This window comes from Octopus bimaculoides, chromosome 7 (assembly GCF_046866305.1).
Source record: "Octopus bimaculoides isolate indiv1 chromosome 7, ASM4686630v1, whole genome shotgun sequence".
NCBI lineage: Eukaryota > Metazoa > Mollusca > Cephalopoda > Octopoda > Octopodidae > Octopus > Octopus bimaculoides.
The window spans coordinates 63,263,289-63,285,697 of record NC_142934.1 but is presented as its reverse complement, the minus strand read 5'-3'; the positions used below and the strand labels follow the sequence as shown (position 1 = coordinate 63,285,697).

The 22,409-nt window shown below is 38.7% G+C and overlaps 1 protein-coding gene across 1 annotated transcript in view; it reads left to right on the top strand.

Moving 5' to 3' along the window:
- Positions 1-3,604: 3,604 nt before the first annotated feature.
- LOC106884521 (uncharacterized) overlaps positions 3,605-22,409 on the top strand; it is a 31,824-nt gene continuing 13,019 nt past the window's right edge. Inside the window, exons 1-9 of the mRNA XM_014935946.3 lie at positions 3,605-3,826; positions 5,330-5,398; positions 6,059-6,113; positions 13,037-13,083; positions 14,379-14,494; positions 16,600-16,686; positions 17,768-17,872; positions 19,043-19,123; positions 21,277-21,432. Of these exons, the coding sequence (XP_014791432.3) occupies positions 3,712-3,826; positions 5,330-5,398; positions 6,059-6,113; positions 13,037-13,083; positions 14,379-14,494; positions 16,600-16,686; positions 17,768-17,872; positions 19,043-19,123; positions 21,277-21,432 (831 nt within the window). The 5' untranslated portion in view covers positions 3,605-3,711. The remainder of the gene's footprint in view (positions 3,827-5,329; positions 5,399-6,058; positions 6,114-13,036; positions 13,084-14,378; positions 14,495-16,599; positions 16,687-17,767; positions 17,873-19,042; positions 19,124-21,276; positions 21,433-22,409) is intronic.

The following is a 22,409-nucleotide window of genomic DNA, read 5'->3' as shown; positions in this document are numbered from 1 at the left end:
ATGCTCTAATAGCTGAGTCACTGCCAGAACTAGAGATGACGTTTAGGGTGCGGAAGCAAGGTCTAGAATCGAAGGGCCTTAGGGTTAACCTAACAAAAACCAAAGTCTTAGTAAGTAGGAAGGCTGACAAATCACAAACCCCAGCTCAATCTGTAGAAAAGGCAAGGGTAGAAACTCGATACGATGTACCCGGTGTAAGCTATGGACACATAAAATTTGCAGCAATATCAAAGGAAGGTTAACCAGAAAGATAGATTTGTGTGTGGCAGATGTAATGAAAACAGATTCCATCACATGCAAGGGGGAAAACTAGAAGTAGTTGATAGTTTCTACTACCTAGGCAACTAAGTCTGTAGTAGGGGTGGTTGCTCTGAGAGTGTAGGGGCTAGAATAAGAATAGCCAGAGCAAAGTTCAGGGAGCTCCTGCTTCTGCTGGCAACTAAGGGCCTCTCACTCAGGATGAAAGGTAGACAGTATGATGCATGTGTGCAAACTGCCATGTTACACGGCAGTGAAATATAGGCCATGACTGCTGAGGACATGCATAGGCTTGAAAGAAATGAAGCTAGTATGATCTGCTGGATGTGTAATGTCAGTGTGCATACACGACAGAGTGTAAGCACCCTGAGAGTTGGACATAAGAAGCATCAAATGTGATGTGCAAAAGAGACAACTGTGCTGGTATAGTCATGTGTTATGTATGGATGAGTACAGCTGTGTGAGGAAGTGCCACACCCTAACTGGAAGGAACCTGTGGAAGAGGTAGACCCAGGAAGACATGGGATAAGGTGGTGAAGCATGACCTTCAAACATTGGGCCTCACGGAAGCAATGACGGGAGACTGAGACCTTTGGAGATCTGCTGTGATTGAAAAGACCTAGCAACTAAAGTGAGACCGCCGCCAAGGCCGATGCCAGTGCTGCATGTCTGGCTCATTTAAGAGTACCCTTGATGCGTCAGGCGATATGATATGCTTGAGAAGACTTGTTGAGTCAAGTAAAACCAAAATTGTAGCTGTGGCTAGTGCCCCCTGACTGGCTCCCATTCCGGTGGCACATAAAATGAATCATCCGAACGTAGTCAATGCCAGGTCCGCCTGACTGGCTCCTGTGCTGGTGGCATGTAAAAAGCACCATCCAAACATGGCCGATGCCAGTACCCACTAACTGGCTCCTGTGCTGGTGGCACGTAAAAAGCATTATCTAAACATGATTGATGCCAGGACTGCTTGACTGGCTCCCATGCCGGCGGCACATAAAAAGCGCCATTTGAACATGGCCGATGCCAGTACCCACTAACTAGCTCTCTTGAAGGTGGCATGTAATAAGCACTATCCAAACATGATCGATGCTAGGACTGCCTGACTGGCTCCTGTGCCAGTAGCACATAAAAAGCACCCACTACACTCTTGGAGTGGTTGGTGTTAGGAAGGGCATCCAGCTGGAGAAACATTGCCAGATCAGATTGGAGCTTGGTGCTGCCACTGGCTCTCCAGACCTCAGTCAAACCATCCAGCCTAAGCCAGCATGGAAAACAGATATTAAACGATGATGATGATGATGTATCCGAGGTCCGATGTTTAGTATTACTTGGATTACGTAAACATTCACAAACATGCTATCATCATCATCATCTTTTAGCGTCCTCTTTCTATGCTGGCATGTGTTGGACAGTCTGACATGGAGCTGGCTAGCAGGAAGCCATCCAGTCTCCAACTGTTTGTTGTGGCATGGTTTCTATGACCGAATGCCCTTCCCAATGCCAACCACCTAATAGAGTGTGCTGGGTGCTTTTTACTTGCCACCAGTGTGGGTGTGTTTATGTAGCACCAGCACAGGTGTGTTAACACAGCACTGGTATGGGTGCTTTTTAAGAGGCACAGGCACCTGAAGGACAAGCCAGTAAGTGTAGAAGACAGTGATTTTACTTAACTTAATGTGTCTTATCAAGTACAGCAAATCACCACATCTGGTCCCTTGTCATTTTCTCAGTGAGGCCCAGTGTCCAAAGATCCTTTCTCACCACTTCATCTCACATGTTCCTGAGTCTACCCTTTCCACAGGTACCCTCCACGATTAAAGCTTGGCACTTCTTTATGCGGATGTCCTCATCCATATGCATCATATGACCAAACCAGTGCAGTCTTCTCTCTTGCATACACATCTGATGCCTCTTACACCCAGATTTCCTCTTAAATCATTTACACTCTGTTGTATGTGCACACTGACATTACTCAACCAGCGGAGCATGCTAGCTTAATTTCTTTCAAGCTTTCACAGGTCCTCAGTCTAAGTCCAGGCTTCACTGCCATGTAACATAGCTGTACATACACAGGCATCATACAATCTGCCTTTCACTCTGAGGGAGTGGCCCTTAGTTACTAACAAAGGTAGAAGCTCTCTGAACTTCACCCACCCCACTCTTATCTCAGCAGCTACACTTTCAGCACTTCCTCCGCCATTGCTAACTTGGTCTCCTAGGTAACAGAAGTTATCTACTACCTCTGATGACCCCCTCCCACCCCGAGTATTTGAGAGAGCCTATCATCTGCATATTTTTAGAGCGTATTGTACCTGCACATTTGCCACACACAAAGACTATATGCTCTGTTAACCTTCTTTTGATGCCAGTACACTTCTTATGTGTCCAAATCTTGCATTTGGCACAAGATATGGAGTTTCTAATAACACCCTCCTTACATATCAAGCAAGGTCATCCCCTGGAAGGGACTTGTGATGCGTCTGTTTTCCAACTTACTAGGACTTTCAGTTTCCTCCTACCAAATCCACTCAAAAGGCTTTGGTTGGCCCAATGCTATAGCAAAAGACACTTGCCCAACGTGGTGCACAGTGGGACTGAACCTGAAACCGTGTGGTTCAGAAGCAAGCTTCTTACCACACAGCCACGCCTGCACCTAATTATTTAAGTACATTTTATATTCATTTAATTTAGAGTGTGTTGACCAACGTGACCACCCCTGATGGGAAATGCTTTGGAACAAAATGTTCTGCAAAATTAATATTGTACCTGTATTAGCCATGTAATTTGTGAAAAACAGTAAACTGAAATAAATGTTTGATAATAATTATATTTGCTTAGTGGGTTGGGTTAGAGTAAAAGTTAAAGACCCCTTCAGTCATGAAGGACCATGGGATTGCACCTAGAAAGTTACCCCCTGGGGCACAAGTCCAGGCAAGGTTATTTATGGAAGACCAGCAGTTGCCCATGAGTGGTACACCAAAAAAGCTCTTTGTTGCTAATTAAAAGAACTCGAGTTGAGTAATTTTTTCACGCGTGTAAAGTCAATGTGTACAAGTTATGTACAACCAGATAATAAACGACTTAAAATATTATTTGATTAATTATCTCAAGTATAATTTATGATATTTTAATGAAACATGAACGTTTTTTCTCTGGCTTCTTTCGTAAGCTAAAATTCTGATTTTTTGCTTTTTGGGGGTTTTTTTTTTCCTTCTCTGTGGCTATATCTGTTCCATAATAGTTTACGATGCGGTTTGCGACGCTTTCACTTTATTAAGAAATAGAAACGAAATTTAAAGGTAAGGGAGATAGCCACTAAGAAAAGTATGAGTTGTCTGTTCTTAAGTATATTCGCGCTTCCTGTTTGATATAACACCATTTTCCACGAAGACCTATATCGATACTTTAAAAGACTTAATTTATGAACAGTTTTTGATTAATTTACTGATTATGAATCCCGAAAAATGTTTGGGTCGGTCTGTAACAGTGGTGCTTCGAGAGGGAACTTATCATGGCATTATTAGTCGTTTAGATAGTGTTAGTCGGCGAATAACTCTTCGAGATGGTAAGATTTCCTTATTCTTTGCTCTTCGTCTGAGAATATTTTGGATATTTTGCTTAAGCATACGTTTAAAGTATAAATTTATATTTTCTCAAGCATCATTTGAATGTTATTTTCTTGTTTGATTTAGTTTTAGTTATTTTCTAACCGGAAGCTTTAGATTTATGTCATTTAAAATGCTTTGCGATATTTAGTTTCGACCTATTACGTCCTGTAATAAGATACCACCGAGGTCTAGCATTAGTCTATATAATTGAAATTGAAATAAACATTCTCTGAGGCCTTGTGACTATATTGGAACACAAAATTATATGTTATTTCTATTTTAACACTGAAATACGTGCAAAGCATGTTCAGTGATGGATACATCGCAATGTGTGTAACACATGATATGACTGGAAGTTGTGACAAGTAGATAATTTACGGATGTAGTGAAATATTTGATGAAAGATCGTATATATATATATATATGTATTACAGATTTTCTGCACTGGCAAGATAGTTGTTATGAACTTCTTTCTGGCAGGATGAGTCAATTGAGGACCATCGTTGAAGCCAGAATTTCATTCTCAATCTTAAGATCATAGAATCCTAAATAAACTAATAGCAAATTGTGTAATATTTATTCAAAGGTAAAACTTTTAAAAACTTGTACTTTCGATTCCTTAAGTACTTAGATCCATGCAATAATTTATTGGCATTAAGTTGGGAAAGACTTTATACTTAAGCTCTTCGTTCCCCATGGAATATAGGTCGTCGAGGACTTTTCCATACTGTTCACGACTTTAGGTTATCTTTTCTCTTTCTCTCGAGTTGGATCTCTATCTCAGTACTGATAAATGAGAGGCCTTCCTCTCCTAATTCTTGTTGGTTTTGAATTGCTACCGATGCTTTTATAACTAAGCTTTTTTTCTATGTAGGAGGTGTTGGCCCCACGCAAACCCATTTTTATTTTTAGGCTGTGATGGTCCATATTTGTCTGGCCTCTATCCTTTGACCTGTCCAACATGAGAAACCCTACTTGGAGCTTAGGTTCTGCTGGCATTGCTTTCTGGATCATTAAAGTACACAAGTCACCATACCTCAACAAGGACTGGACATTGTGGATTGATAATGGTGAATCTGACAGGTTAAACAAAAGAATTATAAGTGCACAATTCGAAAACAATAGAAATGAGCGTGAAGACTGAGGTTTCGATCCTTAGTCATGAATCTACTGTATATCTCCTACAAGTGCTTGTGACTGGTGTTTTGAGTTACTGGTCCCTTGGTTGGTTGTCTGTTACCTTATTGTTGCACTATTTTGTGCTCTCAAGGCACAAGATAGTTATGAACTTCTTTCTGGCAGGATGAGTCAATGGAGGCCCATGATTGAAGCCAAAATTTCATTCTCAATCTTACACATAGGATCCTGAAGAAACTAATTGCAAATTGGGTAATGTTCATTCAAAGGTAAAACTTTTAAAAATGATTACTATAATTTATGCTTTTTCGTTTCTTTTTCAGTATGTGACCCTGTTAATGGCAGAAAATATCCTGGACCTCGCCATTTCTATGTTGTAGAAATTTTGGAATGTAAGTATTTTTTTGTTTTCATTTCAAACTCAAAACCCATGACTTATTGTTTGCCAGGAATTTATAAAAACAACCAAAATGGCTTGGGATGTAAACATACCAACATCAGTTGTCAAGCAGTGGTGTGGGACAAACACTGACACAAAGACACGCATTAATATATGATGGGCTTCTTCCAGTTTCTGTCTACCAAAACCACTCACAAGGCTTTAGTAGAAGACACTTCCCAAGGTGCCAAGCAGTGTGACTGAACCTGGAACCATGTGGTTGGGAAGCAAGCTTCTTACTACACAACCACGCCTGTGCCTATGTATATAAATATACATATTAGAATGAGGAAGAACTTTGTAGTGTTCCTCCAGTTAATAGAATGTCTTATAAACCTACATTGTTTGTTCACCACTGAACTTCTTGAGTACAGGTTGTGTCAGAGCATGTTTTCATGTTACATTGTTCCCTAGCGTAATGACTGCAACCAGGAGTAAAGATACGTGGAGTGAGTGAGTGAGTTAAATGTCTCAATGATAAAAACTAGGGTTTTGTTTCCATTTTATAGCCGTCATATACTTCCAGACATTGCTTTAAAACTAAGATATTTTCTCATATTTATCAAACAGATTTCATGTTACATCTGGTTTTTATATTGTATAACTTTTTCAGTGAAATTTGATGTTGATAATGAATATCCTGAAGAAGATGCAACACAGAGTGACACGTAAGAGACTTTCTGTTTCATATTTGTTTTTCTTTTGTTTCGCTGCTGTCTTGTAAAATTATGTTTAATAGAGAGCTTCAATTGTGTTCCTTTTGTATCTCCAGTTTTCTGGTTGTGTCCATTTTTGTCTGGCATGAAACTGTCACTACCTGAGATTTTAATCATTCTAGCACATAAAAGAAAATAAAGTAAATGTACTTCACATTATTATATAAGTACATCAGTGTGTGAAGGTGCATGGCTTAGTGGTTAGAGCATTGGACTCAATCATGAGGTAGTGAGTTCATTTCCCGGACCGGGTTATGTCTTGTGTTCTTGAGCAAGATGCTTTATTTCACGTTGCACCAGTTCATTCTGTTGTAGAAATGAGTTGTGATATTGCTGGTGCCAAGCTGTATCAGCCTTTGCTTTTTCCTTGGATAACATCAGTGGCATGGAGAGGGAAGGCTGGTATGCATGGGTGACTGCTGGTCTTCCATAAAACAACCTTGCCCAGACTTGTCCCTGGAGGGTAACTTTTACATTAGTGTGCAACGTTGTCTTAGAATAATTTGCAGCTTGGTGTGTCCAAGAAACTTTATGGGTGGCTGTCTTCTAAATATTTAATCAAATTGTTGTATGTCTCAGTCTGCTCAAGCAAAGCTATGAAGACTACCCATCATCAATAATGTCTTGTGTAATATAGGCCAGTTATTCATGTAAATGGAAGCCTTCAGTTTATAGCATGACTGTTAAAAACTTTCAGAGTAGATAATTGTGTTTAAATATATTTGCATCTATGAATCTATGAAAATCACTCACTTGAGCAGTGTTGTTGTTGCCACTTTATATCAATTCATCTACCTTTGATGACATGTAAAATAAGTGATTCCTTACTTGAAAAATAGGCAAGGGTTAGCAACAGAATGGGCACCCATCTGTAAATGATGCTTCAATGTAAATATGTAAATCATATTAGCGTAGAAAAGTGGTTTTAAAAATGAACAAATAGTTGATGGAAGTCATCTCAAATACTGAAGATGCTGGGCTATATAGACCATGATGAGTGATGATATGGTGAATTTCAGAATCACTCACTCTAAATCAGCATAGAAAAGTGAATGCTTTAACCCTAAGTAAAATACACCTCTTATGTTTTTCAATTAAATTCTAAAATAATTCTGGTTTCATTAAACAACTGTAACTTTTTTTTATTTATCAACATATTAATGTGATTTTTGGAATACAGTTGAAGAAAAGCTATCTTTTTTCTCGGTTTGTTTACTTTCTGTGTAACGCTTTGTTTCCACAGTGATTGCTTCAAACAAGCTTACATTTGCTTGCTTTCTCCATATGTTCCATTGAAAAGCCCTCAAATTCAGAATTACTGCTTGATGGCATGAAACTGTTATCCATTTTAAAAGTTGAAAAAAAAATCGCCAAAGAAAAAATATGGAAAAAAATCTCCCAAAATTCGCAGAGTTCAGATATCACATCAAACACTGTCAGATACTGTAACTCAACTATCTACAAAGTGAAATCATATGTTTTTCACAAATGTACTAATGAGATTTGTGCTGAAATTAACACTTAAATATCAATGGGTTCACTTGGCCAGGTTGGTCATTTGAGCCAAAAAGTTTTCTGGCTGGCTGCAGCCGGGTTGGTAATGAAAGGGTTAAACAATCATAAAATTGTAAAGTGTAGATGGTATTAAAGATGTGTTTGAATGCACTTAAATGTAAACAGTAAACATGCATTAATTTGAGGAAATACCAGAGTTGAGAGGTGTATTTTCATTGTTTTATTTTCACTAAAAATATATCTTAATGATATTTTTGTATATATAACTTCTACCAGTGTGAAAAGAAAATTGCTCTTAAAAACAATGATATTAATGAAGAAAGTTCTTCATCTTCATTGCAAGGATTATACTGTCCAGAACTAAGTCACTTATTACCATTGTCCATACACACACACACACTAAATTTGTGGTTTTGTGTCTATTTTAGAAATAAATAGTCAAATGGTAGTAAACAAATTGGTAGCGCACCAACTAAAATACCATCAGTCTTTTTAGCATCATCATCATCATCATCGTTTAACGTCCGCTTTCCATGCTAGCATGGGTTGGACGATTTGACTGAGGACTGGTGAAACCGGATGGCAACATCAGGCTCCAGTCTGATTTGGCAGAGTTTCTACAGCTGGATGCCCTTCCTAACGCCAACCACTCAGAGAGTGTAGTGGGTGCTTTTACGTGTCACCCGCACGAAAACGGCCACGCTCGAAATGGTGTCTTTTATGTGCCACCCGCACAAGCCAGTCCAGGGGCGCTGGCAACGATCTCGCTCGAAAATCCTACAGGAGCCAGTCAGGCGGTACTGGCAACGGCCACGCTCAAAATGGTGCATCTCATGTGCCACCCGCACAAGAACCAGTCCAGGGGCACTGGCAACGATCTTACTTGGTTTGCCGGGTCTTCTCACGCACAGCACATTTCCAAAGGTCTCGGTCAGTAGTCATCGCCTCGGTGAGGCCCAATGTACGAAGGTCTTGCCTCACCACCTCAGCCCAGGTCTTCCTGGGCCTACCTCTTCCACGGGTTCCCCCAACTGTTAGGGTGTGGCACTTTTTCACGCAGCTATCCTCCTCCATTCTCACCACATGTCCATACCAGCGCAATCGTCTCTCTTGCACGCCACAACTGATGCTTCTAATGTTCAGCTTTTCTCTCAAGATACTTACACTCTGACGGGTATTCACATTGACATTACACATCCAACGGAGCATACTGGCTTCATTCCTTGCGAGCTTACGGATGTCCTCAGCAGTTACAGCCCATGTTTCACTGCCATGTAGCATGGTTGTTCGTACGCATGCGTCATACAGTCTGCCTTTTACTCTGAGTGAGAGTCCCTTTGTCGCCAGCAGGGGTAAGAGCTCTCTAAACTTTGCCCAGGCTATTCTTATTCTAGCAGCTACACTTTCAGCGCACCCACCCCCACTACTAACTTGGTCGCCCAGATAGCGGAAGCTATCGACTACCTCTAGTTTTTCACCCTGGAATGAGATAGAAGTTGTTTCCTGTTTGTTTACAGTCTTTATTGCACCTGAACATCTGCCACAAACAAAAACTAACTTGCTAGTTAACCTGCCTTTGATGTTGCTGCACCTCTTATGTGTCCATAGCTTGCACCGGGTACATCTTATAGAGTTACTACCTACTCCTTTTCTACATACTGAGCAGGGCCATCTACCTGAAGGGGTTTGTGTTTTATCTACCTTCCTACTTATTAGGATTTTGGTTTTAGCTTGGTTGACTCTAAGGCCCTTCAATTCTAGACCTTGCTTCCACACCTGAAACTTCTCCTCTAGTTCTGATAGTGACTCCGCAATTAGGGCAAGGTCATCAGCATAGAGGAGCTCCCAGGGGCAACCTGTCTTGAACTCCTCTGTGATTGCCTGGAGGACTATGATAAATAAGAGGGGGCTGAGGACGGAACCTTGGTGGACCCCTACCTCTACCCGGAATTCATTGCTGTACTCATTTCCAACCCTCACCTTACTGGCAGCATCTCTGTACATAGCTCGCACAGCTCTCACTAACCATTCTTCTATCCCAAGTTTCCTCATTGACCACCAGATAAGGGATCGGGGGACCCTGTCAAAGGCTTTCTCCATGTCAACGAAAGCCAGGTACAGAGGTTTATCCTTAGCTAGGTATTTCTCCTGCAACTGTCTCACTAGAAATAAGGCATCAGTAGTGCTTTTACCTGGCACGAACCCAAACTGCATCTCATCTAAATTGATTCGCTCCCTAATTAGTTGGGCTATGACCCTCTCTGTAACTTTCATAACCTGATCTAACAGCTTGATGCCTCTGTAATTATTTGTATCTAAAGCGTCACCTTTACCTTTGTAGCAGTTGACTATGATGCTGCTACACCAGTCATTGGGTATGACTCCTTCGTGTATCACCTGGTTCGTAATACGGGTGACTAGGCTATAGCCAACACTGCCAGATATTTTGAGCATCTCTGCAGTGATTCCTGATGGGCCGGGGGCTTTCCCGGTCTTCATACTCTTAATTGCTTTATCTACCCTGGTACTATCAACTCGGATAGCTGGTCCCTCTATTGGGTCGACATACGGCAGGCTCTCTTTCTCCCATTCATTCTCTTTATTAAGCAATCTATCATAGTGGCATCTCCAGACCTCTTTCTTTGCATCCTCATTTAATGCAAGCGTACCATCATCCATGCGAACACATTTCTCTCCTACAACATCACTATTCTCTCTCCTACACTGTCTTGCAACACGAAATACCTCGAGTCTTTGGTCCTCACGGCGCAGAACATTGGCAAATCTTTCCTTATCTGCTTCCCCTCTGGCTAAATAAACCTGTCGCCTAGCCTCCCTTCTGGCACATTGGTACAATTCCCTGCTACCACCGTTCTTCCAGTCCTTCCAAGCCTGTTTCTTTTGTCTAATAGCCCTGTCTACCTCCTTGTTCCACCACCACGTTACTCTGGGTCGGGAGGGGACCTTACACCACCCACAAATCTGGTCGGTGGCTTTCAACAGGTTGTCCCGCAGAAATCTCCAATTGTCTTCCACGTTGTATGATGCTATATCCCCTTCTATTTCGTTAAATGCTTCAAGTAACTTGTCTCTAAGTCTCTGTCCATTTGCAGGGTCTTTAAGCTTCCACACCCTTCTCCTCCAAGCCTGTCTAATTCTGGGCACCCATTTTGCCTTGATCCCAAAGTCGCTAACTACTAATCTATGTTGTGGGGTACATTCTTCGCCAGGGTAGGTTTTGGCATTTATAAGCCGCCCTCTTTCCCTATTTCTGGCGAGGATGTAGTCGATTTGGCTAGAGTGTCTGCCGGAGCGGTAGGTGACTAGGTGACTGGCAGGTTTCCTGAAGTTGGTATTGCAGACCATAAGATCGGTTGCATCACAGAACTCCAGCAGTCTGGTTCCCTCCTCGTTGCGGGAACCGAAGCCATAGCCTCCATGTATGCCATGGAAGCCTCCAGCACGACGTCCGACATGACCGTTGAAGTCTCCAGCCGCAAAGAGAAGGTCCCTGTCACTCGTCGACGAGGTAGTTTGCAAGAGGGTGTCATAGAATTGGTCTTTCAGACCATCTGGTAGCCCCGGTTGAGGTGCATAGGCTGAGATGACAGTAGCTAATCTATGATGAAGCACTAGTCTGATCTTAAGTACTCTGTCACTTACTCTAACGACCTCGATTACCTTATCCACCCATTTCTCCGCTAGAAGTATTCCTACGCCCCCGACCCCGTCAGTGTTCCCTGCCCAGAAAATCTTGTACCTGTGTTCTTTGCCTGTGAGGAACCTCGCAGAACCTCCTCTCCATCTTACTTCCTGGATGCAGCACATATCTACGCGTCTCCGTTCAAGCATCTCAACAATTTCACCAGATCTACCTTTCAGCGTGCTGACGTTGAGAGTGCCAATCCTAACAGTATGGGTGTTGGGGGTGTGGGCCTGTAGCCTGGGAAGGGGAAAAGCAGTGTCGTGTACCTGAAAAGAAAACTTGCAATTGGAAGAATTCATAAGCAAAACAGTACCTACAACCTGCAAACATTTCTCAAACTTAATGCGCTACCCAAAGGTAGGGGAGAGGATGGCCAAGGCCACTAGATGGGTTCCGGGAGACAGCCCAGGATGACAGAGGAATGAACTTCCGGTGGGGGGGGGGGGGGAGGGCGGTTTACCATCAGCAAGTAGATAGGGCTCTTAATTGTAGATTTTAAATATTTGAGAGACAACAATGCATAAATCGTAATTTTTAAAAGAGCAATGAATTCTAGGTGAATAGAATATAACGTAGCATGAATTTAGGAAGCTTAGAAAATGAATAAGTATGAATTTAAGACAACAACTGAATTCAATTGAATTTCATGGAGAGAAACAAGATAAATAATAGAGGGCAAACTAAAGCGCGAAGATATGAGATGTTTGAGGCCGTAAATAAATAAAAATCTCTATCTTAACTGCATCTTGGAGACTTCGTCATAGTATGTCAGCGGAGATAAGGGATTGAGATAATTTAGAATGGATTTCTCATTTATATATAGCCAGAACCTGAAGACCTTAAGGAAAAACTACGAGAGAGAGAGGATGGAGGGGTAGACAGAGGCATGGCGAGAGAAAAGATCATCATCATCATCATCATATATATATATATATATATATAAAGAGAGAGAGAGAGGGGGGACCAGTCAAGCAGCACATCACGCTGTAATTCTTGGGCTGTGAAATCAACACTTAAAAGCCATAATTTTAAGGAGCGATAAGAATTTTTGAATAAAGGAAAATGGGTAGGGGTGGGTAGGTACCGCCAGCGAGTAGATAGGGCTCTTAATTGTAGATTTTAAATATTTGAGAGACAACAATGCATAAATCGTAATTTTTAAAAGAGCAATGAATTCTAGGTGAATAGAATATAACGTAGCATGAATTTAGGAAGCTTAGAAAATGAATAAGTATGAATTTAAGACAACAACTGAATTCAATTGAATTTCATGGAGAGAAACAAGATAAATAATAGAGGGCAAACTAAAGCGCGAAGGTATGAGATGTTTGAGGCCGTAAATAAATAAAAATCTCTATCTTAACTGCATCTTGGAGACTTCGTCATAGTATGTCAGCGGAGGTCTCCTCTTAATATTTTCTTCATTTTGCATTGATGTTAGAAACATTCTCTTTGATGCTCTACTTCCCTTGTAATTGCTGAAAAGTAAATATAGTTAAGGACACCACCATAAATGTAACTCTGACAATTGGTATACAATAGGCAATAGGTATTACTAATATTTCCAGAAGCTTTATAGTGAATTGGCCTCACAAAATGTGTTTCTTTACACCTCCAAAAACTAACACGTCCCATTTCTGTTCACACTTTGCAGGGCCAGCTTCAGTTATGAGGAAGATGAACCTAATGAATTTGATACAGGTAAGTTAATATTGATTTCATTGGGTCTGTTGATGATAAAAGACTGTAACTTTTTGGGTTTGTAGGGACACCACACAAGACTGTCTTGTCCTGTGTCTTTAGATAAGCCTATTTTTACCAGTTTTCACCTTTGTACTGTATATTGTGCATTCATAAAACATTCATTAACATGTTGGCGTTTTCATTGATTTTAGTGGTGATGGGCAGCTATTTATGGATGGGTGGGTAAGGATGCTGCAAGTTTTAGTAATTTGTCTGGATTTTGCTGTTATGATGGAATAATAAGTCATGAAACTTTCAGCTGCAGCTTACTCTGTCTGATTACATTCAAACATCCAAGACCAAATTTTCCTATGATTGAATGTAACTGGTTGATTTTATCCTTGTATATTACTGATATTTATTCTATCGAAATTAAAAAGATTAAAAGCAAAGCATTTGTTTTATGTATTGAAATTAAAATTATATAAACTATGTAATACATTTAGATAAGTCTGTTGATTCATTTCTCTCCTAATCCTTTAACATTTAAACTGGCCATACCCAGACCAAATATTCTACCTGTTTTACATTCAACCAGCCAGATCCAGCCTCTCACACTTACCTTACAATATCATTCTAAAATTTAACACATTGAAATCTCAAAGTTCTGCAATAATGCATGATTATTCAAAAGAATGTGAATAAATAAGCACTACATTTGACAGAATAATCTGAATGCTAAAGGGTTAATAGTTTATTTTGGTTCAATTTAAAACCCTACATTTTTAGGTGATAGAAAGCAGAAACATGGATGTTTTTCCACTTTTTTTCAAGGCCATCAGTGGTATATGTAACTTCTGGCACATCATGTATTGAATTCCTCAGGACCTTAGCTTCTTTGCAGCACTCACAAGCACCAGAGAAATTATGAGAAAGTAACAGAAATCAAATGTACTCTATAGTTAAATCCATGTTGTTTAGATATATCTAATCTAAGTTTTTTTTATAGTATAATAAAACTACAGGGTAGTGCTGTTGGTAGGAGAGGCTAGGAAGGTAAAAGTCTGTTACTGAATGAATTAAGAGAAGTTAAAAGATGGTAAGAAAAGACAAAAAAAAAGGTGAAGAGGTGAAAATTTTTTTTTTAAGAAATCTCAACAATCACTTTTTTAAATGATAAAAATTCAAACAAAATCCACTGAAATACACCAGCACATTATCTAAATTGTTGTCATAGAAAAAAGTTATATATTATATAGTGCTTGTAAAATTATTCTCTTTGCCATTTGTTTCTGTTCTGTTGACTAATTTAGACGAGAAAAGTGAGGAAGATGAGATGACACAAACTGAAAAGAACCATTTAAACAAAGACCTGGCAAAATCATGTGATAAATTCACTATCGTAGAAAGCAAAAGTCTCAAAGCTACTGTAAGTTAATCCCTTGTTTGTCTCAAATGTTTTTGTGATACCAATATTCAAATTCTGACTGCGTGTTCCATGATTTTAGATGAAGCACTGATGGTGACAAAATGTTTTAACAATGTACTCATAAAGACCAGCACTTTTGCTTGCAGTAAACTGTAGTGCATTTCTGAGCCTTGGACCATTCAAAAAAGAAGAATTTTGTTCTATATTATACAAACACATAAAAGAAACTAGTTGTAATTGCTAATGACAGACAATAGAAAAAAATAATGTGTGCATGTAACAGAAAGACATATGCAAAGCTCACACGCACATAGCCGCAGTACATACATTACATATATCCAAGTCTTAAGATGCATAGAGAAAACATTCAGATCAAACACACATGTATGTGTACATACATATACACATACATGGTTTTACTAGCACAATGAGTGAGTAAAGAAAAAAATAACTTAATTTGTTCACTGATTATATTGTGGCACTCCGTTGGTTACAACGACGAGGGTTCCAGTTGATCTGATCAATGGAACAGCCTGCTCATGAAATCAACGTGCAAGTGGCTGAGCACTCCACAAACACGTGTACCCTTAACGTAGTTCTTGGGAAGATTCAGCATGACACAGTGTATGACAAGGCTGGTCCTTTGAAATACAGGTACAACAGAAACAGGAAGTAAGAGTGAGAGAAACTTGTGGTAAAAGAGTACAGCAGGGCTTGCAAGCACCCCCTGCCTGAGCCTTGTGAAGTTTTAGGTGTTTTTGCTCAATAAACACTCACAACGCCTGGTCTGGGAATTGAAACTGCAATCCCACGACTGTGAGTCTGCTACCCTAACCACTGGGCCATTGAACCTTCACACTGATTATATAGCACTATCTTCACAAATGAATAAACCTTTCTCTCTCTCTCTCCCTCTCATTGTCTTTGTTGTCATCATTTAACATTCATTTTCCATGCTAGCATGATTCGGATGGTTTGACAGGATGCAGTGAGACATCGGGCTGCATTGAGCTCCAATGTCAATTATGGCATGGTTCCTATAGTTTGATGCCAACCACTTAACAGAGTATATATGTGAGGTCGCCTAGTAAAATGCAAGACAAGAAAAAGAAAAGAACAGGAAGAAGGAAAAAACTTCCTCTATTAAATGGAGAAGGGAGGAATTGTTCTATGCCAGGTGTTGAGAGACTAAAGTAATAGAGCGCCAAACCCTGGTATTTGCTATATATATATATATATATATATATATATATATATATGTATGTATATACCAACAAAACTGGAGAGTTGGTTCATGTTGTCACATAAAAAGCACTGGTGCTGGTGCCATGTAAAAAACATCAGTATACTGTGTAAAATGTTTGGCATTAGGAAGGGCATCCAGCTGTAAAAACCAAACCAAATCAAACTATGGAATTTGGTGCAGCAACTGGCCTTGTCAGTTCCTGTCAAACTGTCCAACCCATGCCAGCATGGAAAACAGACATTAAATAATGATGATGTCATCTTATATACATTTCAGTGAGCGTATTGACTGAATTATGCAATTCAAACCAGGTAAGTTTTCCATTCAATATGGATCTCTGTGTGAAACTTTAGTAAACCTACTTGGACCAGATTACTTAATTCACCTATTATCTTCACTAAACATGTGGAAGATGATGTAATTTGATTTATAAACCAACTCTCCAGTTTTGCTTTGAATGTATATAAACAGAGGTTATAAAATTTGCTCCACTACCATGAGATTTCGAGTGCCTAGCATGCTGGGAAAATGACTATATCATAGCAACATGTCAACCCAAGCCTCATGAACAAAAATCCTTAGATGGAAAATCTAGAAACCTTAGAAACTTCAATTAAGATATAAAGATTTGATTAAGCATAACTTAATGTCACAGCTTGACCACAATAGCCCAGGATAGAAACCTGTGAAGGAAAAGGATCCACTTTTGGTACTACGATTTTCAACTATATTTGGGCAGTCATTGTAATACAAATGAACTGCATACTATTGCTACTGCAACTCAGCATTACTACTACCACTACTGTTACTGCTACTGGCTGAAATCCTCTAATTTATATATTTGTTTTACTCTTTACAGTTAGATTTAATTCAAAGAGAACACTCAATTGGCTTGAATATAGAGAGCTTAGGAGAAGGTCGATTTGGGACAATTGTCTGGGTTACGGTAAGTCTTAACATACAATTATTTTATTGCCCTATTCCATAAGAGCAGTAGAGTGATCACAACAGTAGTTTTTTTTCCTCTATTCATTTCATGATATTGCTCTGTATCCCTTTCATTTAAAGCTGATTAAAAAAGTACCAAGCATGTACTAGATTGAATTCAGTCAACTGTACCCCTCATCTGTAAAGTTATGGTACTGTAGCCAGTGTAAGAAATTTTATTACTTGGGACAGTTCCTGACAAGTTGCATGCATGCATTTATTGCAACACAGCCTTGTAACCAGTAAAAAGGTAATTTGATTGAATTCGATTCCCGGACTGGGTTGTTTGTTGTGTTCTTGAGCAAGACGCTTTATTTCATGTTGCTCCAGTTCACTCAGTTGTAGAAATGAGTTGCGATGTCACTAGTGCCAAGCTGTATCAGTCTCTGCCTTTCCCTTGGATAACATCAGTGGTGTGGAGAAGGGAAGCTGGTATGCATGGGTGACTGCTGGTCTTCCATAAACAACCTTACTTGTGCCTTGGAGGGTAACTTTCTAGGTGCAATCCCATAGTCATTCATGACTAAAGGAAGCCTTTTTTTTTTTTTACCTTTTATTTGATCGAAACCATGTTAATTGGAAATATATGAAGCATGATGATTAAATATTGGAGTCTTCTATTTTCAAATTATCATCATCATAAATCTTCAGTGCTGCAGTATTTTCCAAATAGATTTTTTTTTTATGCTTGATGCTGTGTGGATCACATATTTTGATAAGAAGGATTGTTAAAAAAAATATTATGAACCATTTTTTAAAACCATACTGCTATATGTGAAACCTCAGCAAGAATGTCTTAGTATGTTTACTACTATATTTTCTGGCATGCAGGTCAAATTTATTGACCAAAATTTACAGCCAAAAATAGGTAAGTAAACTTATACAAGACAACTTTGGACCACCAAAATTTCCATGTGAAATGCAGCAGGATTTGAAAAGATAATGATAATGTTTGACTGTTTACTCTAATATAATATGCTGACTCGTGGTATTCATCTTATCAATGTTTAATTTATTTTTTATTTTATTTTCTTTTACAGATAGCAGTGAAATCACACGTCTATATTTTTGACTTTAGAACTTTGGAGAAGAAAATTTTCAGTCTTGGACTGAAAGCCATTTTAGAGGACTTGACTATAACTAAAGTTAGTCATTTTTATTTATAAGAAGGAATAATTACTTTGTATTATTAAAGTTCTGTTCATTATAAGGAGTGTGAGTTGGTTGTTACTAGAGATTAGAACTAGATACATTACAAATATTTCTTCTCATCTACACTTAAATCTTGTTTAGGGTTCATGCACGACATAGTTATCATAATAGAGTATGTTAATAGAACCTAGTTTTAACGTCATGAGGCTCAACAGTGTAAGAGCTTGTTTAGTAACCAGTTGGTCAGGACTTCAAACCTTACTGCTACAGCTGGTGCATACTCCCCATTGAGCATGGCACAAAACTGTTTGGGTAAAAATAAAACACTGAGTGAATTTTGAGAACCAGAGAATTCATGAGATACATAATACACTTTCATTGGCTTGTCAATTTGACAAGCAGGTTCTGTTTACAAATGATAGGATAGATGTAGAAATGATGCTCTAAGTATACAGAAATGTCAGAATTTGTAAAATCTATCCCACTTATGTTAACACTGACCAGTGACATAAAGCAGTCCCTTTAGTGAATGCTGTCCAAGAGGTATCCAACACAATAGGACACATCACAGGAACAGTTTTATTTGATCTTGTTCAATAACTTACTATTCTTTATTTGGGTCTGTACTTTTTTCTTTTTATCTTCAGTTGACCATTGAAATCATTATTGTTCTCCTCCTCATCTTCATCATCAAGAACACCATTGTCATTATCATTTGTATTGTCTTTTTCATCCTCACCATTATAATTCCAAATATTATCACGATCATCACACCTGTTGAGTTAGATTAAATATTATTAGGAATAACTTTACATTAAGGAATGAAACGTACAATTTCCTGTAACTCAGACCACCTCATAGTCCCAGCAGACAAAATGGAAAAGGCGTTGCCCCAGAGAATGATGAGGGAGATGCGCTGAAACAGCCACTCTGACACACAGGGCTCACATTTGTAGACAGTCGTTTCTGCCCTAATAGTGGTGAGCAGGGATATGCTCTGCAGGCTGAGAACACTGGAGGTCTCCACTGCCACAGACTCAACTATAAACCTGTCGCTCAAAGCTGTATATTTTGTTGTTGTTATTGTTTTTTTTTTTGTTTTTTTTTCATATTTTATAAACAAAAATTAAAGAGGTATTTTCTTTTGTGTCTTTCTGTTTCAGTTTATCCATGATTGCCGTTTTATATCAGATCTTCTCTACAACAAATATAATGTGCAATTAGCAAATGTTTTTGATACACAAGTAAGTATTTTTCAAATTTAATTAAAAAAAAATTTAATGAGTTTTCTATTTTTTAAAACTCATACAAACAGTACTCCTTGTTGATTGAAAAGCCACACTACCTTATATGATATTGTTCATGCTTACTACTGGTACTTCACTCTCCCCCTCTCTTAAATAGTACATTTATCTCCTCCACCTGTGCCTCCTATCTTTACTAATTCTCCATCTATTTCTACCACTACAATTGATACTTCCTATCTCAAAAATTTCCCTACTTTATTGTGATGTAATATCATTTTGTCACCAATGTGTTATAAAGGCCTTTAGATGGTTACCCAACATATGAGGAAGAATATTGGGAATATGGGAATATATTTTTACCACTGGGTAATATCAGATAGTTTCCAACCCATGCCAGCATGGAAAACAGACGTTAAAGGATGATGGTGATGTTACAAAAGTCTGGTCTGCCTATCAACCAAACTGCAGTTTCCCCACCCCCATCCCTGTGCACCACAGCTCCAACTTTTCCATGTTTAAGTATTCCTTGAAAAATAACTTAGCTCCCTGCACCATACATATATCAGTTTGCCTTGAAATGGAAAATTGGCACAATTCACTTTAGCCATATCAAATTATTGATGACCAAAATTCGTCTTCTTTGTTGCAGGTTTATGATTTCATTGCCAAATTTCTAATGAAATGCATTGCCTTTGTTTCAATTAATTTTGAAAATTATGAAGAATTTAGTTATTATTTAGCTGGTGTTGGAAACATTAATTAACATGATAGAAAGTTTTAATTTAAATCACTTTAACCCTTTAACATTCAGATTTCTTTGTCGAACATAAAGGGTAAAGTCCCTTTATAATCATGAATGTCCATGGGATTGTGCCTAGAAAGTTACCCTCTGAGGCACAAGTCCAGGCAAGGTTGTTTATGGAAGACCAGCAATTGCCCATGCATACCAACCACCTTCCCTCTCCACACCAACAATGTTATCCAAGGGAAAGACAAAGGCTGACACAGCTTGGCACCAGTGATGTTGCAACTCATTTCTACAGCTGAGTGAACTGGAGTGAAAACAAAACACAGCCCACTCTGGGAATTGCACTCACCACCTCATAATTGTGAGCCTGGTGCTCTAACCACAGCCAAATGTTTATTTATTCACATTGTTTTGAATTAATTACACATTATCTTATAACTTCAAGATTTCATTGATGTGCCAGTGACATGTTAAAGGCACCTATACTGGTGACATATTAAAGGCACCCAGTACACTCTGTGGGGTTGTTGGCATTAGGGAGGACATCCAGCTGTAGAAACCAAGCCAAAACAGACTGCTGGAGCCTGGTGCAGCTCTCCAGCTTACCAGTTCAAGTCAAATTGTTTAACCAAAATGGAAAACAGATGCTAAATGATGATGATGATTTATTTTTAGAATGACATTGTAGGGTCACTGTGACAAGCAGGATGTGGCTAGTGTTAACATAAAATAGGTAGAATAATTGGGCTGGATATGACTGGTTCAAATGCTAAAGGGTTAAAATAGCAGGTTTGTATCATAGGGCTCTTAATGATTTCAGAAGTTTCAGTACCAAACGGCTTTAATATATCCATCTAAGTAATCAAAGTTGATGTGGAGTGAGTGATGTAGCTAATTTAACTTTTACCTGAAATGAAGCGTGTCAAAATACTTTCTTCAAATGATAGAATTCATCATCGTCGTCCTAATAATAATAACAATAGTAATAATGATAATTATTACTATTATGATAATCCTTTCTACTGTAGGCACATGGCTTGAAATTTGGGGGAAGGGATTAAGTCAATTACATCAACCCGAGTGCATAACTGGTACTTATTTAATTGACCTCAAAAAGATGAAAGGCAAAGTCAACCCCAGTGGAATTTGAACTCAGTAACTTCTGCCATGATTGATTTCGCCTTTTATCCTTTCTGGGTCGATAAAATAAGTACCAGTTGAGTGCTGGGGTTGACATATTTGACTCATCCCCCTACCCTGAAATTGCTGGCCTTGTGCCAAAATTTGAAATCGATAATAATAATAGATTTTATATGAGTGTGACTGCTGTGATTTTTAAGTTAGACTTTAATTTGAGAATTGAAGTATTTTATTTTTATGTTATTCCTGCTAAATTTTTCAGGTTGCTGATGTGTTTGTTCATCGTATATGGCATGGGTGTGGTCATCGAGATACATGGCCAAAACACGTCCAGAACCTGGCTGCTTGTTTATACGGTCACTTGGAACTAAGCACAGAACAGATATCTTGCATCCGAATCAGGCAAAACAGATCAAAAGTAAGTTAGCTATTCTTGTGATATTCTTTTTAACTGCTTTGCTAAAGTTGATAATTGATGAGTTCATAGTCATTATCATCATTTAATGTCCGTTTCCCATGCCGGCATAGGGTAGACGGCTTGACTGGAGCTGGTAAGCCAGAAAGCTGCACCAAGTTTCAGACGTCTGTTTTGGCTTGGTTTTACAGCTGGATGCCCTTCCTGACATCAACCACTTTACAGAGTGTACTGGGTGTCTTTTACATGTCACCAGCAAGAGTGCCCTTACACATAGCACAGGTGTCTTTTATGTGGTTGAACCACATGAAAGGATCTTTAAGTTATTTCTTTTTTTGTACACAGTTCACATATTTCACATTAATAAAATTCAGAATTTGTTTTCTTCATAAACCAAACTAGAGATGTAGGACAATATTTACAATTCAAATTAGGTTCAACATTTTTTTAAAAAATAAATAAAATTGTTATTTAAATTGATAGTAAAAAAAAATAAAATACCAGTTTGTTGTAAAATTTTAGTTCAGATCTCACTGGAGTTGTCTTTCATTTCTCTGAATTTAATAAAATTAGTACCAACTCCTTGATCTCGAATTAAGTATTTAATTTTGTGTTTCAGTCTGTCTGTATGTCATAATTTAGTATCAAATTATCAGGGAATATTAGCTGTAATAGGCTGACCTACATTCTATTTGTATCGGAGATTTATCCCTCTTCTACTTAATCCTTTAGCATTCAAGCTGGCTATATCCAGCCCAAATATTCTACCTGTTTTATGTTCAAACTGACCAGGTCTCATGCTTTTCTAAAAATAAACAGTCACATCATCAAAATCTTGAAGCTATGAGATAATGCATGGTTAATTCAAAGCAATTTAAATCATCATCATCATCATCATCGTTTAACGTCCGCCTTCCATGCTAGCATGGGTTGGACGATTTGACTGAGGACTGGTGAACCAGATGGCTACACCAGGTTCC